General features: G+C 36.5%; 1 protein-coding gene across 5 annotated transcripts in view; it reads left to right on the top strand.

Annotated features, from left to right (window-relative positions):
• The window catches only part of LOC120773947, a 130,973-nt gene that overhangs the window by 73,605 nt on the left and 39,368 nt on the right, over positions 1-18,000 (top strand). For all 5 annotated transcript variants that reach the window (XM_040103166.1, XM_040103167.1, XM_040103168.1 and 2 more), the window contains one exon: positions 16,025-16,194. In XM_040103166.1, coding sequence (XP_039959100.1) covers positions 16,025-16,194 — 170 coding nt within the window. The remainder of the gene's footprint in view (positions 1-16,024; positions 16,195-18,000) is intronic.

An 18,000-nucleotide genomic window follows, 5' to 3' on the forward strand; every position in this document is an offset into this window, starting at 1 on the left:
AGTTAGCCATATTATCGATAAAAATAATCTAACTATAGTACCAGCATTTTATCAAAGAATCTGCTTGCCACTGCTTTCAGTAATTATCTAATTTTAGAGTTCTACTAAAACATTAATAGGAACAATCAGATTACTTTGCAATTCTTAAAAAAATTTGGTATGATATGACCGTTAAATAAAAGCTTAAATCACGACCCACCCAACATCTAACTTCAAATGAATTATTTTCGCATTATTTTAAGTATTTTTCGAAAATCACGTACGAGCCGTTAGTGCTACATCAAAGTGAGGCATACGAGACATTTCAAGCGCACTTGTGTAGTACATTAGTGACAAGGTCTATAGGTACATTTTACTTTATATACATACACACATAGATACACATATGTATTACTGTACATTACTGGCGCTTAACTGGTTCAAGGAACTGATAAAGTTCGATAACGATTCGAATACAAAAAATTATTTTCTGCTAGACTTTAATTGCGCCTAATAAGCAACTAATAAAATAGGTTATATGCGACAAGTCGTTTCCTTTCTCACCGTTATATATATGTACAATGTACATATATACATGGTGTTTGATATTTGAATTGGTTATATGTAAGTTATGCAATTATATTGTAAGAGAAAGCGTTGCAATTAACATTTTTTAAGTAATGTAAAATTAAAATACAAAAGTCTCATTTCTACTTATGCATATCTAGACAGGTGCTTGTGACAGAGACTAAAAAAAATTTCCTCAGAAAAATACTATATGGTTAAAAAGCATAAAACACTTATCTAATAATTACAATCTTACATTGTTAACACATATAGCTATTACGAGTTTAAATATGCCTTTTATGTTAGTATAAATAGGAGCGATGGTAAATACAGAGACATTTGGATAAGTCGGTATTTTTAAATACACGCCGTTTTTTGCCAAAAAAGCAAAGTTTTTTTCCACTCAGTTTTCATTTTTAGTGCCGTTCTAAAAATTGTATGCTATTAAAATCCACAAAAACAATTTTTTTTGGCTTTCTTCTACCTTTGGGTGCGAAAATAGTCGCAGAACGGCTATACCCTGACCTAATTCATCAATATTATTGTTCTTTCAACGCTCAGCAGACCATAATCTTAGTGGATTTCTTCTTCTTTGGTCTTTGCCCATCTCTGATTTATTCGGATCCGTCGATTGCTTCCACTTCTCTTTAATATTTGTTGTGATGGGTATGTCTTTTGATCGACGAAAAAACAAGTCATTAATGATTTAGTTAATGGTGGCTGTAGTATCTGAACCGACTTTAACTTCGGCCATTAAAATGCTATGGATACTCAGATTGCTACTATGAGAATTTGTTTTGGGTGATCCATTTAGACTTTTCGGCAATCCAGAGAAGAAATTTTTAACGACAGTTTGATAAATATTTATGAAATTTTCCTTTTTTCTTCCTGGGTATCCTTATTTCATGTAGTGTTCTGAACTGGTGCTGAAAATTTTATTTTTAAAATATTTCTAAAGAGATAAATTCATTGGAGACTAGTGTGGAAAATAAGGGGGCTAGTTAATCCGACCTCCTGGTTTTTTTGATACGTTATTCTCTCCCACGAAGGTTACCTTTTATATATAAGTACTTTTGTGTGAGTTTCATTTAATTGCCGAGACACTTTTGCCACTCTGATTGAATGTCTCCCAAAACATGCACTCTTAACGTATCAACCGTCTCTTCAGGTGTCGCAAAACGTTGAACTTTTAGTTTATATTTTTTGAAGCCGTTCAGTCTTAAGTCTGGACTATATGGTGAACAGGGGCGGATCCGCAGTGGGGCGGTAGTAACTGTTTAAAGTTTAACACTCCGCGTAGAAACGGACTTTGAGTTGCTAATACAAAATTATATAGTTAATCCCCCTCCCCAAAAACTCTACTCTGGATCCCTGATGGTGGTTGACTCATCAAAGTGAGGATTTGAGTGCTCAAAAATGCAGTTGTTTCAGTCGTCAGTCAGCTCACATTGTCATGTTCCAGAGTGCGGTTGGTTTTCCTAATTTCTTGAAAGACAACTGGAAAAGAAATGATTGTATACCATTCTGAATTTTATGTTCTGAGTTGTTCTAGTGGTTGCAATATGCAATATGTCCAGTTGTTCCAAAAAAGGCAACTATTTGTTTGGAAGTGCTTCGTGCACGAACAACTTTTGTTCGGCTCATTTTGAAACATCCATACAGTCGACTGCTGTTTAGTTTCGAGCGCATACGCGTAAATTCACGATTCGTCACAAGTCACGATGTCATAGAGGTGTTTCAAAGCACCGCTATCTTATCTCTTTAACACTTTTAACGACTAATCAACACGAGCTTTTTTTGAACGATCGACAAATTGTCTGGACTTCAACGTGAACAAACATTTTTTACAATCAAATCTACATACAATATTGATGTTGTATGCTGGTTTCATTAATGCCATGATCTTGCGCTATTAGTTACCGCACAGCATCAATAGTTTCCGGAAAACCAATTGATTTTGGTCGACCTTCACGAATTCCGTTTTGGAGTGTTGAATGACCTAGATTGAATTTATCATACCATAGATAAATGCTGGTCTTTGGTATAGTTTCATCGCTAAAATTTTAATTAAGTTCAACGATGCAGTGTCCCTGAGATATTCTACGTCGAAAATGGTAAAAATAACCGCGCGAAAATGTTCAAGATTTAATTCCAGTTTTTGGTCGAGGTGAATAGTTAAGTTAACGGTTGTATGCCAAAACGCTCTGCGTATGTATAACAACAAAAATGTCAAACTTTACAGTGAAGTTGTCAGTTGCCACATTGCCACACTAGGAATGCCAAATCCCGAAATATTAAAGACAAACTAGGTACTGAAGTTAATTGTTGATTAATTTTCTTAATGGTATGGATCAATAATGCATCTACTTGATGAAGCTGCCAATACACTAACCTTTCGTGTTTTGATACTATAAGTCTCGGAAATTAGGAAACACGTTCATATACAACACAACAGCTGTTCGGAGGCAGCAAAACTCTAGTCAATGTGTAAACGTCTATCGACGACATACAAAGTGACAGTGATGTGACAGCAGTGGTATTGCATTTCTAATTGAAAAATTCTTGTAATCTCTCACCTATCGAAATGCCCTCGTAAATGTGGTCATAAATATAACCGTTACTCATAAATGCATTTCTGTCACACGACTCCGTGACGTCAAGTCGAAATAAATATTTTAAAGCAGGCTAGATAAATGCAATGCAAACATATGTATGTATCGACATATATAACCATGCGTGGGTATATAGTATTTATAACACATCGTGAATGGCACACTTATTTATTGAAGTTTAATAAACACACGTACACACTCCTATATGCACTTCATGTTGCCAACGTCGCGTACACCGTGAATTACCTATTTAGTTTAAATGGCCGGCTACCGCTGACCAAATATGATGAGCGACTGCATTCACTAAAAAATCGTAAAAGGGAAGTGTATTTTTGCTTTATTTCAATTTTATTAAATTATTTTTGAATTTTGGTTCGTTAAAGTCGATGCGCTGACAGCGCTTATAGCGGGGCGTCAATTAGCACTGTGTTCGGCGGCTAAAAACATATAAATTAACAGTTAGTTTGGGTTATAATTAACAGTTAATAAATGTGCAAAAATGTCTGTCTAACGAATGTTTGCATTTTGACATTTAAATATGGCTTTGTAGGCAATTGCAGCGAAATGCAGGAGAAGTAGTTTGCCGTTGCCGTTAGCATACGGTGAATGGTTGCTATATAGGCCTAGTTTTTTAGGTTTAATACGAGTAAGTGGTAACCTGGATTTTGAAGTACAGAGGGATAAATTTACATATTTAAATATTCTTCTGCTTTCTAACAGGCCCAAGCGAATTAATTAGAAGTGTATGCCTATTATAGGTGTTCCAACGAACAAAATGGTGCTCTAATAGAAACTGCTAATAAGTTCCAGCTAATGACATCTGCTCTCAAAGCGGCTGGTATTATATAAATAACAAGAAAAATCCTTAACTTCAATTGCATCGAAGCCAACGGGTGATAGTAGAGGTACTATTTCAAATAAATTTTTTTTGACAGATTGCGCATAAGTCGTGTCAAGTTGTTATGTTATTTTTGTTCAGTATAATTTGGCATTTCATCATGGAAAGACTTTCGCCTGAGCAACGTTAACAAATCGTTTAACTTTATTAAGAAAATTCACCTTCCGTAAATAATGTCTTACGCGCGATTCGCTCAATTTTTGTTCAACATAATCGGCCTACTGAGCGTACTATTCGCAACACCATCACCCATCTTGACGCCCAGTATTCATTATGAGATAATGTTCGACCGAATATAGCAGCTGTAGAATTTACACGAAGACCGTGGAGAGTCGATTCGGTGCCGTTCGCAGTAACTCAGACTGACGTATAGAACAACTTGCGTATTTTATGTTGAGATCTTAAATTGAAAACGTACAAAATACAGCTTACGGAGAAACTGAAGCCGCCCGACATTCCCAAGCAACATCGCTTCATTTTAAGTGCTTTAGAAAGATCCAAGAATATCCAACGTTTTCGAGCCAAATTTTGTACAGCGATGAGGCCCATTTCTAGCTCAATGTGTATGTGAATAAGCGCAATTTCCGCATTTGGACGAATTGCAACCTGAAGAGATTTAAGAGCTATCATTTCATACAGCAAAAACAACGGTTTGGTGTCGTTTATGGGTCAGTGGATTCATCGGTCCATATTTCTTCAAAAATGATGCCGGTGAGAACGTAACCGTCAATCGGTCAATTCATAAAGTTGTATTTTCAAACTTTAAATATTCCCGCGACAAAATTATTATTCTCAGAAACTTTTTTTATTTTTATTGAAAAAATTGCAAATTTCAAATCACTATACATATTTAATCGTCCAATTGAGATAATCAAACTTTGTCGCAGAAATTTTTAAAGTTCGAAAAGTGAACTTTCTGAATATGTGATGGTTATTTTTGAGAAACGAAAATTAGTTGGTGAAATTTTAGTTTGAATGAAAAAACGAAGATTCCTATGTAAAATGTATGGGAACCTGAAAAAAATAGCGACCCCATAGAGTTAAGCTACAGCGCCTGGCTTGAGGGAGGATTTTTTGTTTGTCAATCACCAACATTTGAGGGGGTAAGAATTGAAAAAAAAATTTAAAAAAAAATTTTGAAGCATCCTAAACTATATGCTTTACTCGTCCCATCCGAACAATTTTTTTGTAGGTTTCATCCTTGTCTTAGGCAATACACCATACCAGTTTTCCATACAAGCACTTTATTCCGATCGTTTAATTTACATGCCAGATATCGGCCATCCAACAAATGAGCAACTGATGAGAAAAGAACGAATGCAAAATACCAAAAAACTTGCAAAGAATCAACACAGTACGCGATGGGAAATTATGGTTGTGTAAAAACCAGGAGTTGTCGGCCCTTTTTACAAATAACTACGCGCAAACGACGCATAACACTCAAATAGTATGCCTTGTTGACAGTTTGGAAGTTCGGAAGGAATGCGAAGTGCACCAAATCTTGATAATCGAAGAAAACTGTCAACATAACCTTAACTTTTGGCCTGCTTTGACGTGTTCTTTTCGGCTTTGGCTTACCTTTGTCACGATATTCGGATGATTGATCCTCTATTTCCGGGTCGTAAGTGTAGATCCGAGACACATCGCCAGTAATAATACGTTTCATAACATGTAGACTATACTCAAACATCATTTGAGTCAGCCGAGTTCTAGGCGTATTATTTGAAGTTATATTCTGTCATCTATAACCAAATTGCAACTCTGTTAGTTATATTTTATTTTCGATAATTTAACGTGGAAGTATAAGAATATCAAAACAAAATTTTTGAATGAACTATTGTCGCGAACTAGTCCTCAGTCTTTGAGATTTTAGAATCTGCTCATTTGTGGGATCAAAATCAAGTTCTTTGAAAGGAAATTTCTTTTATTTTACTAGATGTCTTCACGACATTTGACATGGAATATTGCTTAAGGTAGTGCAACCGAAATTAAAATTTTCTTACTTTTTCTAAGCTAAATAAAAAAATTTTACTGCCGAACGCTTGACATATGAGTTTTCTAGAGCAAACGGCCGACCTATCCCTACTCTCATCAGTCCTGGTTGCTAACAGTAAAAACTTAATCAAATATGGACTACAATTATAAACCTGTAAATAAGTAATTTAAACTGTTGATATTAAAATTCATATTTTATTGGAGACAGAAAACAAGTATCGATGTTCAATATACTAAAGGGCGGTTAAAATATGAAAACAAAATAATTACCCATCAGAGTTGTAGGCGTAAAGCATTACTCAAAAGCTTGCCTCGATGCATATGGCTGTATTTTCCAAGCAATACACCTGATCAACGATGCTGAACGCTATCACCTGTTATTAATTTCAAGATTTTTTTTTTCGTTTTTATCAATTCATTACCTGACAAACAGCTCAAAAGTTATAAATGCTTATCTAAATAAATTATCTATTGCAAAAATGCGGATACACCGCGACAGTAACTAAGCGGCTGCCTAGTTACTTTGATATTAAGTTAATGGCTAAAGCATAATTCACCAACACACACACACACACATAACTATTTAGGTAGAAGCTTGTGTGTATGTGTGCAGGTGTGTGCTTGTGTGCGAGTGCACTGTAGCAAAACGCGTCCGTTGCTTTCAGCATGTTTCGATTTCATTCGAATAAGACAACAAAACCAAATATGTGCAACAGCAAAAACAAAAAAAAAATATTGTAAACAAGCTTAAAGTAAAGAATAAAAAATAAGGAATAAACAACGCCAAGATTTCAACCCAAAACCGCGCCGAGTTGTTAACAATTTGATGCTGACTGAGAGCTTACCTTACTGACCTGCTGAGCGGTAGCAAACGCTGGCGTCGCTTGTTGTGTCTGAGAAATAACTGCTTGGCTGGATGTACAAGTGACCTTTAATGGTCCAGTGATTTCATTGTGGCGACACGTCGCGCTAGCCAGCCGCAACGATACAACTGCATAGCAGTAAAGTCTTAGATAGCTTTGCTTCTATGACTGCAATGCCTTAGAAACACACTTCTACCTACGTATATACGTATATTTGTATAGAATGTGTGTGTCTGCGTGCAAGTGCTGTTGTTTGAGTGCAGAACAAAAGCTTAAGCAACGGGAAAAACGGTTTCATTCAATAGTTTGCTTTGCCATATTGTTTTGTTATATTGCTTTTATACCCTGCACAGGGTATATTGAGTTTGCCACGAAGTTTGTAACACCCACCTTGTGGGTGGGTAATTATTCAACAATATTTATTTTGTCGCCTTCAAAGTAATCCTCTTCAGATGTAATACACTTACACCAAAGATTTTTCAAGTCCTCGAAATATTACTTCCATAAGCACTTTTTGGAAAGGCCTTCAGTACTTCAATTTTGTTTTATCTCTTCGATCGACTAAAAACGAGTTCCATTCCGATGATTTTTGACTTGTTTGCATGTGAAACTCATAAATCCATGTCTCATCGGCAGTTATAATACTCTCCATGAATGTGGGATTGGACTTCGCACGATCAAGCAAGTCCAAAGAGACCTGTTTACTGTAATCTTTTTGAAAAATATTCAGCTTTACCAGGACGAGTCGAGCAAAAACGCGTTTCATACCCAAAATATTCCAAAAATCATTCGAACGGACTCGTAAGAGATTTCCAGCTCTCTTGCCATCTCTCTAACATTTGTCTGACGATTTTCAAGCACTATATCCTTTACTTTTTAAATATTTTCATTTGTCGAAGAGATCGAAGGTCGTCCAGAATGAGCGAGGCATGTCTTCAACGATCTCTGGACCGCCTTTTGAAGGCTTTGACCACTCGTAGGTTTGTATTTTTAATAAAAATCAATCAAGAAGCTGCTCAGTTTTAGGAACTCATTTATCAGAACTCTATAGCATATAGATGCCATACAAACTGAACGTTCGGAATCAAGTTTTTGTAGGAAAGCTTTTTTATTTGATAAGATATCTTCCAGAAATTTGACATAGATTGTTGACCTAAGCAACGCTCCACTCTCCGAGCAAATTGTGCAGATCGGACCACTATAGCATATAGCTGCCGTACAAACGCGATCATAATATAGACAAAGATTTTTTATACACTTTTATGCTATAAGAAATACATGTGTGTAGGGTATTATAGTTGCGGTGAAGCCAAAGTTAACGTTTTTTTCTTCTTGTTGCTTATTGCTGTCCACTGGCCGGCGTAAAAAGCGTACAGCTTCGCTAGCAACAACAATTGCATTGTTCTTCAGCAGGTTGCGCTTGCCACACACACATACACAAATGATAGAGTTTCTTAATGTTACAGGCAAAAAGCGTGCACACATACAAAGCCTAAATACATACATACATTTTATACATACACACAAATACCTTGGCTTTGTTATGTAAGAGCTTTAACTAAACGCAAAATCGCTCAAGCACAACGTTGCTTACATACAACAACAAAAACAATACAACTGTGCTACAAAAACAATAACAATAATAATGTTTAGTTAAAACAACAACAATAATAGCATTGTAAGAAGAATATACATATATATATACACACACACACACGATATGGACACAATGCACCAGCTTGTAAGTCAGCCAGTAAGCCAGCAGTGGACTCTAAAACTGCATATTAAGCATGCTTCTGCAACGCAAACTCTGCTTGCCGCAACTCCCCTACTCCTCAACTTCCTCCTCTTTTCTACTCTACTCAGCTTAACAACAGCTTGTGAGTTGACTATTTATAAAGCTGCTGGTGGAGCTCTTGGTCGGTCTGACAGCTAAGCTGTCTATTTGGCATACATTAGAGCAATAAGCTGTTAGCTGCTAGCTGTTTTCATGTCACTACATATGTAGTGGTGTATATATGTACATATAAGCATTTTGAGCAGCTCAGGTTGCACCTCCAGCATGGGGCATGACTAAGCCTCAGGAGGCAGGTTCGTATTAGGTTTCTCAGAAAATCTAAATGTAAACAGAAAAAAAATGTATTTATTAAAGTAGAGGCAAATAAGATGAAAATGCAAAATATAGCGACCCGCTGACTGTGATACATGCCATACAAGTATATACGTAACTATGTATGTATGTCCATTTCACTGAATGAGTCTATATTTGGTAGGTTCATAAATAGCGTTTTTTGCGGTATTTCTTTTAGTCACAAATTTTGAATTATTGGACTAATCTCGACGGTTATATTCTGTGTTCGAGCAAATTTTCAAATTTCTTTTTATTTTTGAGCTATGTTTCTTTTTTTTTGTTTGGTTATAAAGGTTAATCTATTTCGATATTCCCAATTTTTTTAAAGATTTTTTGAAAATTATGTCCGTCATTGGTTGGCTGCCGCTACGTCTCAGATGGGTCATCCGATGGTCCAAGCGTAATGTTTTTCCTGAATCTGAATAGACTTTACATACCCAGCAGAAAAAGTTCTAAGCTGTGATACCACCGATCTTGGTAGCCAATCGACCGGCCCAAGACGTGAAATTATCTGCTCACCGAAGTGTTCTCTCAATAAATCCATTGATTGATGTAATGTGTGGGAAGTAGCGCCGCCTTGATGAGACCAAATGTCGCCGAAATCACGAGCTTCAATTTCAGGCATCAAATAGTCGGTTATCATAATGGTGATAATGGTTACTTTGCCATCGACATCATTTTTGAAGAAATATGGGCCGATTATACCACCGACCCACAAATCATTGTTTTTTCTGGATGAAATGGCAGCTCTTGAATCTCTTTAGGGTTCTCTTCGTCTCAAATGCGACAATTTTACCTGTTTATACAGGGTGGCGCAAAAGTCAGAAGATGCTATAAATTTTACAATTGACCTCTAATGTGAGTTCCGTTTTGACATTTGTGTAGTAAACGCATGCGTGCCACAACCGATATGCTGAAGGATGCATTTCCCGGGCGCCTAATCTCCCGTTTTGGCGATTTACACTGACCAGCAAGATCGCCTGATTTGACCGCTCCAGACTTCTTTTTGTAGGGCTTCTTGAAGTCGCGGGTTTATGTCAACAAGCCTTAGACTCTTGCAGCTCTTAAAGACAATATCCGTCAAGAATGTGAGGACCTAGGCGGCCATTTACATGATATCATATTCTCGACTTGATGTAAGAAAGTTTAAAAGACCAAATAAAAATAATCGACAAGCAGAATCAAAGTTTTTAATTTTCCAAAAAAACATCGGAAGGTAATTTTTGCGCCACCTGATATATTCATTGAGTCAGAAATGGGCATCATCACTGAACGAAATGTGGCTCTAAAACATCGGATCGACTCTCCAAAGTCTTTGCGTACACTCTCAGCTACGGCTTTTTTTTGTATCCAGCCTTATTAAAATTATCCCAAATTGTTTTTTGATCAGACGGTTAGACCGACAATTTCCCTTGTTTTTTATCAATTTTCGTCAATTGATTTTCCAGAACGAAATCGACGTAACGTAAAAATACAGGAGATTGGCCGTTATCAATGCCATAAAGACTAGTGTCATTTTAGCCGTCTGTCTTGCGTTTGTAAAATACGAATAAGACTGCTAGGTAGGTAGGGAGGTCCATTGTGAAATTACCGGAACTATTATCCCCTCACTCCATTGTCTCCTCCCTGAACCACACCACGCTTCTGATGACGTTCATCAGTACAAGGAGTGTTATTTTTGCAACCTCTGAAACGTCGTCCAGAAATCTCGACCGTTAGATGCAATTCTTTTTCTGTACAGAGTCTTGCATTCAAATAGAAGATGTTTTGAATTTTAATAGTCGGCATATGCGGCCTCTGTTCTATTCATGAAATGCTTGCCTGCTTGTTCAGCAGGTCAGGGATTGACTCCATCGAGACTCAGCTTAGTTTATAACATGTTCGTCGATTAAATATCTACAAGTGGCCAGAGACATTTAAATTCCCTCTTTTTCGGAGTCTAATCTGCTTCACAGTTACCAATGACATCACTATGCTTTGGAACCCATTGCAGCTTTATCGTGAAATATGTTGTTAGATCCGCTAAAAGATCAAAGTATTCTTTTACTATCTTTTATGAAAACGTAGGGGACTTCAGAAATTTCAACGCCATTTGACTATCCTTAAATTACGGAACAACAAGACTGTATTTGATTGCTGTATTCCGAAATTTTTGGTACTATATTTTCTTGTTACTTTCGCAAATCTTGTTACAAAATGAATTACATACTCGTTAACACGAAAACGCGGACCCCGACTTTATACCAATGACAGATCTCAGTTCAGATTTTCAACCAGATTTTGATCAATAAAACATACTTGCCGAAGCTTTAGCAGATGCTACGGTCAAAAAAAAACCCTGGAACTAAAAATATTTGTGCTAATGACTTTGGGTGCAGGGGGTACAGGGAAAAGTCGTTTAGTCTTAACCGTAAACATTATAGACCATGTAGATCAGGAGTCTACTGTCAAGGATCCAGCCGGAACGGACTATTTTTATTTTGCTTTGACCGCGAGTGATTGCGAGGTGTTATATTAGAAAAATCGATTTGTGGTTCGAGTGTTATTTTTGGAATAGAAATCGGGCAGTTGAATCAAAGAGTGCTTGAATGATAAATGCGGTGAATATTTTCATTCGATAGCGACCGTCAAAAATTGGTTATGTTAAAAGACACTATCCCGTATTGGCAGACTGCCGCGAGATATCTGAGACAGTAGATATCTCAAAAGACCGGGTTGATAGTAACATACACACCAGAGACCCAAGAACAGCCGCAGCAGTGGTATTCATCCGTCAAACCTGCTTCGAAGAAGGCGAAGACTTGGATATATGCCATACAGTTAGTAAAGGGCAAAACGATCACATAAATCTAAGATTTTAGACAAATTACCACACTTTTCGAATAAATAGTAGCGAGTAAAGAATAATCTTCTCTCTAGTAACTCTCCATTTAAAGAACCTGTTACAATCATTACGGTTACGGTCAGAACAACAAGACTGTATTTGATTGCTGTGATCTACACTTGGAAGAGTCTGGTAAACGGAAGGCGATTATCTAGGGTGGACCCATCGATATACATAGATGCTAATCCTTGCATCCCTGTCTACCTCGCCCCTTTTTCACTCTTCTTAGAAAGCGAAGGTAATATTAGGGACCAAATTTAGTTCCAACTCTGTAGGACTTCGAAATTCCGTGATAGTGTGTAGAAACGGAAACTTACTAAGTATCATAAAATGTTCCTTATTGCAGGCGATTAATTGGGAGAATTCCCTCAGTACAAGAGCTGCCAGTAAACCGCATGTCATAATCGGTCTAACAAATACTGTGTAGAGCGAATGACTAATCCAAGGCGTTAATTCCCATTTGGGCCCTACCACACTTTTGCAGGTGTGAGGGGCCGTAGCTGCTTTCTTCACCGTAGCGTCTAAGTTTTGTTTGAATGAAAGCTTCCTATTTCAAAAATTAGGCCTCAGTAGCCCCGTTATCTTGTAAGCCTGGTACCGTTCAATAATGGCGTCAATAAGTATTGTGTTTCCTAGTAAACAATACCAATTCTGCTTTGCTAGCATTTAAGTACTTGTATTATTACGTTCGATACGGCCCAACTTTTTATGTCATTGAATATTTTTTGGATAAGGTTAGAGATGGTAATCGGAAAGTTATCTTTAACCAAAACCGCCACATCCTCAGCGTAGGGCACAACATGTATCCCCTTCTTTTCTAGATCTAACAGCGATTTATTCATTTTTAAAATTCGGAGAAGTCAAGGCAAGACGCCTCCTTGAGGTGTACTTCTTGGGACAGATCTGCACTTCGTTGAAACTTCCAGCGTTGAAATTATTGACATGCCCATGAGCATCTGTTCAATTTATTTTCTGAGAGGTTCAGCGATGTCCAAGTATGAGTATGGCCCCAGGCTGAATGTTATTAAAAGCGGCTTCCATGTCTAAGAGGTAACCAGGACTTATTTTTTGACATGCAAAGATTTTTAAATCTTTGCTACTATTGAGCTTAGTGCTGTTTCTGTGGATTTTCCTTTAGAATGCGCATGCTGCGAAACAGCCAGATTTTCTGTTGTTTGGGTTTAATTTGTTTCTTATGTGTATTTCTATTCGTTTTTAAGAGTAATAAGAGACTAAGTGGTCTGAAATCCTGCGGATTTGTATTTAAAACTTTGCCAGCCTTTGGTTATATACTTCTGCGATCAAATTGATTGGTGAATTTTTAATTTATGCTTCGCGTGTTTTTTGAATTGGTAATTTTTTTTCTGGAAGTTGGTAGTACTGTTAGTGATATCTATGCCAAATGAACCTTCGATTTTAACTATGTCTGAATTTATTATTAAAGAAATACGATAATGCACCATCCCATACTGCATTGGTTATTCGTGATCATTTCGTTTACAAGTGGTATAGTCAGTTCCAAGCCGGTCGTGAACGTGTCGAAGACGAAGAGCGTTCAGGGCGACCATCAACCCAAACCGACGAAGCTCACGTTCAACAAATCAATGATTTGATGTTGAAAAACCGTCGATTAACAATTAGAGACCTTGCTGATGAAGTTGACATATCGAAAGGCTCAGCCAATACCATTTTGAAGGATGTTTTGGGCCTCAAGCGCGTCAAATCTCGACTGGTACCGAAAACATTGAATTTCTTGGAAAAAGTTGAAGTGTGTGAAACGATGCTTTCCGACTACCAGGGTGTCATGAAACGCATTATAACTGGCGATGAGACTTGGATCTATGCTTACGACCCCGAAACAACCGATCAATCGAGCGAATATCGTGCCAAAAGAGAGCCGAGACCAAAAAAATCGCGCCAAAATCGCTCAAAAATCAGGGTGTTGACTGTTTTCTTCGATTATCGTGGTGTTGTGCATTATAAATTCCTTCCAACCGGTAAAACAGTCAACAAGGAATATTATTTGAACGTTGTGCGTCGTTTGCGTAACGCTATCCGCCTAAAAAGACCGGAATTGTGGAAAGACAATTCTTGGTTTTTACACGTTCCGCAACCACCGTATTCACCTGATCTGGCGCCGTGCGACTTCTTGCTGTTCACCAAGCTCAAAAGACCGCTTTGGGGAAACCGTTTTTATACGATAGAGGAGATTCAAGCCGCAGCGAAGACGGAACTGAAGGCCATCCCGGAAAGTGACTACAACCAGTGTTTCGAAGATTGGAAAATCCGTTGGCATAAGTGCATTGCATCGGGAGGGGATTATTTGGAAGGGGATGAAATTGATTTGGAAGAATAAATAAAGAATTTTCAAAATAAATTCAATGTCACCTTATTTTTTGGGCACAGTAGTAAAAGAAGGCTGTGATGGCCATCACGAAGAGGGTTGTTCCAAGGAGATGAAATAGACCTTTCAATTTTATCACAGTGGTATTTGTTAACGAAGTAATAAAGTTTAATTGCAGCGACCTCTTAAGAATGTTTACTAACCAAACTATTATGTAGTTTTGAGACTGCTGTCATTGAGCCGTCTGGTCCGACGATTTGAAGGCTTTGCAACTTCTTATCGCCTTTCTGACACTTTATCTACAGGCGTAGAATCTATCCCACCTCCCTCTCTTCTGCTATCTATTAGAGAAGTTTAACTGAGCCAACCCAAAAAAATAAGCAAGAGCATAACTTAAACGTAATTAGGGTTAAAAATATTTTTATTTTTTTTATTGGTCTGAGTTGACAAAGACCACCATTCCACAGTTTTCGTCTATTCCCGAAGGCGAATTTTAAATTTTGATTAACTTGATGTTATCCAAATAGATAGTATTCTACAAATTTTAAGCTTTACCCCAGCTTCAAGAAATTATTTAATAAAAAATATATTTTGTATGATTTTTATGCCATCAAAAGTGACACCATTATCCATCATAATTTGTATATTTTATTATCATATCTAATTTTTAATTTTATGCAATATATCAACTGAATTATATTATAAATTCTCACTGTTTTTCACGTAACGGTTAAACCACGTTTTTATTTCTTGTCAGGTGTTTTTGTAGACGTCTCTTAAGTGCTGCAAATTGTCACACATTATCGTTTGGCCTTATTTAATTGCTAGTTTTTCATTTTCGCCAACAAAGATTTTCTTGTTTACCATTTTTTGGTCTAAGCAGATTTTTATTGTCTTAGTCGCTGTCACACCACGCTCACGTTTCCACATATATGTATGTACGAGCATGTTGTTTTTATTGGCTGTCAGCTAAGCATGCTTTGAATGTGTTCCACAAAGCTAATTTATTGGCGTGGGTTAATTAGTTTAGCACATTTTTATTGTGTCTTTTTATCACCTCCAACTTGTGGGAGTCCTAGCCGATATACAAAAGGTGCTCGCAATTAGTTTCGGGTTGTTTTGGCAGGTTGTTAACAATTTTAATACAAAGTTTAGTACAAATTTAACGGTAACATGGAAATTATGTGCACAAACAATGTAAATTGAATTTATGCTGTGTGTGAAGAATAATAAAAGTCGTGTTTTAGAAGCAAATATTCAATGTAAAGCTGTAACTAATTGTATTACAAACGCTTTGGTGTGATTTTGAAATTTTGGCGAAATTTTGTTAGAAATGAAATGTTGGCTAAAGCATCCTTATGAGATATAATTATATGCGGCACATGCAATTAAATTTTATATTTTCAAATAAGTATTTCTTATTTATTTTTTTTTTTTATGATTGAACAGATTCTAAATATATTGTAATTTACAAAAACAAAAATAAATGTATACATTCTTACAATCAAATCAAATAATATCTTTCATATACATACATACGTATTATATGTATCAATATGTATTTCCGTCCATATGTAAATAATTCCCTTATTACATTATACAAAAATTTTTCTCAGTGTAAGCCGTATTAACTGCATCCATCATAGCATAATTTTAGGCGCATACATTGCAGTTAGTACAAAACGCAAGCTTAACTCTTTCTTGCTCATTTTACTAAATGTGCTTACTTTTTGTCTATTTCTCTTTTGCAGAAGAATGGATAACAAAAAGAAAAACCGAACTTACAACAACACGTCAAATAGAGACACGCGTAAAGCGACAGTTGGTGCTGGAGGATGGCAAGGTGGTGGAAGATTCAGGGCCAATTGTCTCAACGAATACGACGGAAGATACAGATAAACAGGAAACGGAAACAACAGAGGTGAGTTTGACAGAAAAAAAACAAATGTTTATTAGCATATACATATGTATGTATTACAAATAATTGTATGAATGAGATTTTGCAGTTATGTTTATGTAAGCGTGCAAAATAAAATAAAAAATGCACGATTAACTTATAATAGAAATAGTACAATGAGGAAAAATAAAAATAATATAAAATTTTACGCAATTCGCTAAATCAGATTAATATAATATCAACGATCAGGTTGGAAAAAAATAAATTACTTATTGTAATATAATATTATTTTAAAATTTAGAAAAATTATTTTCGGAGGGAAACCAATTAAAAAGAAATAGATAATAGAATAAAGAATCATGATTCAAATAAAGTTGAATTAGAATTAAAAACCTAAGTAAATGCCTAATTCGAAAATTTAAATAAAACAAGAAAAAACGTTAACTTCGGCTGCACCGAAGCTAATATACCCTTCACAGGTGCATTTCTTTTAGTAACTAAGTGTTCAGTTTGTATGGTAGCTATATGCTATAGTAATCCGATCTGAATATTTTTATCGGAGATTACATCGTTGCCTTAGAAAATAATCGATACCAAATTTAGCGAAGATACATTGTCAAATGTGAAAGTTTTCCATACACGAACTTGATTCCGATCGTTCAGTTTGTATGGTAGCTATATGCTATAGTTAACCGATCTTAAAAATTTCTTCGCAGATTACATTGTTGCCTTAGAAAATAATCTGTACCAAATTTGGTGAAGATACGTTGTCAAATGTGAAAGTTTTCCATACAATGACTTGATTCCGATCGTTCGGTTTATATGGCAGCTATATGTTATAGTGGTCCGATATCGGCCGTTCGGACAAATGAGCAGCTTCTTGAAGAGAAAATGACGTTCGCAAAATTTCAAAAGGATATCTTTAAAACTGAGGGACTAGTTCATATATATACAGACGGACGGACGGACAGACATGGTTAAATCGACTCAGCTCAACATACTGATCATTTATATATATACTTTATAGGGTCTCCGACGCTTCTTTCTGGGTGTTACAAACATCGTGACAAACTTAATATACTACTCTGTACAGGGTATAAACATTTGCCCTCGGCAACCAATATTCATTGTTAGACGAAGTTGAAAGACAAATTCGTACATTTTTGTAAAAAAAACATTAATTTTGGCTGCACCAAAGCGATAATAGCCTTCAGCAGTAAATTTCTTATATCATAAAACGGTATAAAAAGATTCATCGATTTTCATCGACCAGTTTGGAGGGCAGGGCAGGGGCAGCTCTATGCTATAGTGGTACGATCTGAATAATAAGTTCAGAGTTTGTAGCGAACACTTAATTTCGTGAAGATATCTGGTCAAGCAAAATAGTTTTCTTTTCGATATCACTGATTCCGACAAATTCACAGCTTTTTAGTAAGCAAAGGTTAGGTTAGGTTAATCTGGTAGGCCAATAAGCCACATATATATCAGTTTCGGCTCTTTGAAATGCCAGATGGAGTTCAGTTGCTAGATTTAAGAGGAGTAGTCATACATTAGGAAGCCTGCGTTTAACGTGAATTTTAACAAACTCTGCGGTCTCAACATCGATACCTCCTCCAGTGTATCATACCGTGGGGACCTCAGATGCTTACAGCGTAGTCTTGTCAATGCGGCGCAAGTGATCCATTGTTTCCCTAGCGCCCTGCTCTAGACATTTCCTGCAGTCTCCGAGATCTGTCAGGTCGCGGGCATATGTCGCCACCCTACAGTGACCAGTATTCCTATTACGTTCCTACAGTCTCTTCTATCGAATGACAATAGGAATTTTGTGTA

Source organism: Bactrocera tryoni, chromosome 4, assembly GCF_016617805.1.
Source record: "Bactrocera tryoni isolate S06 chromosome 4, CSIRO_BtryS06_freeze2, whole genome shotgun sequence".
NCBI lineage: Eukaryota > Metazoa > Arthropoda > Insecta > Diptera > Tephritidae > Bactrocera > Bactrocera tryoni.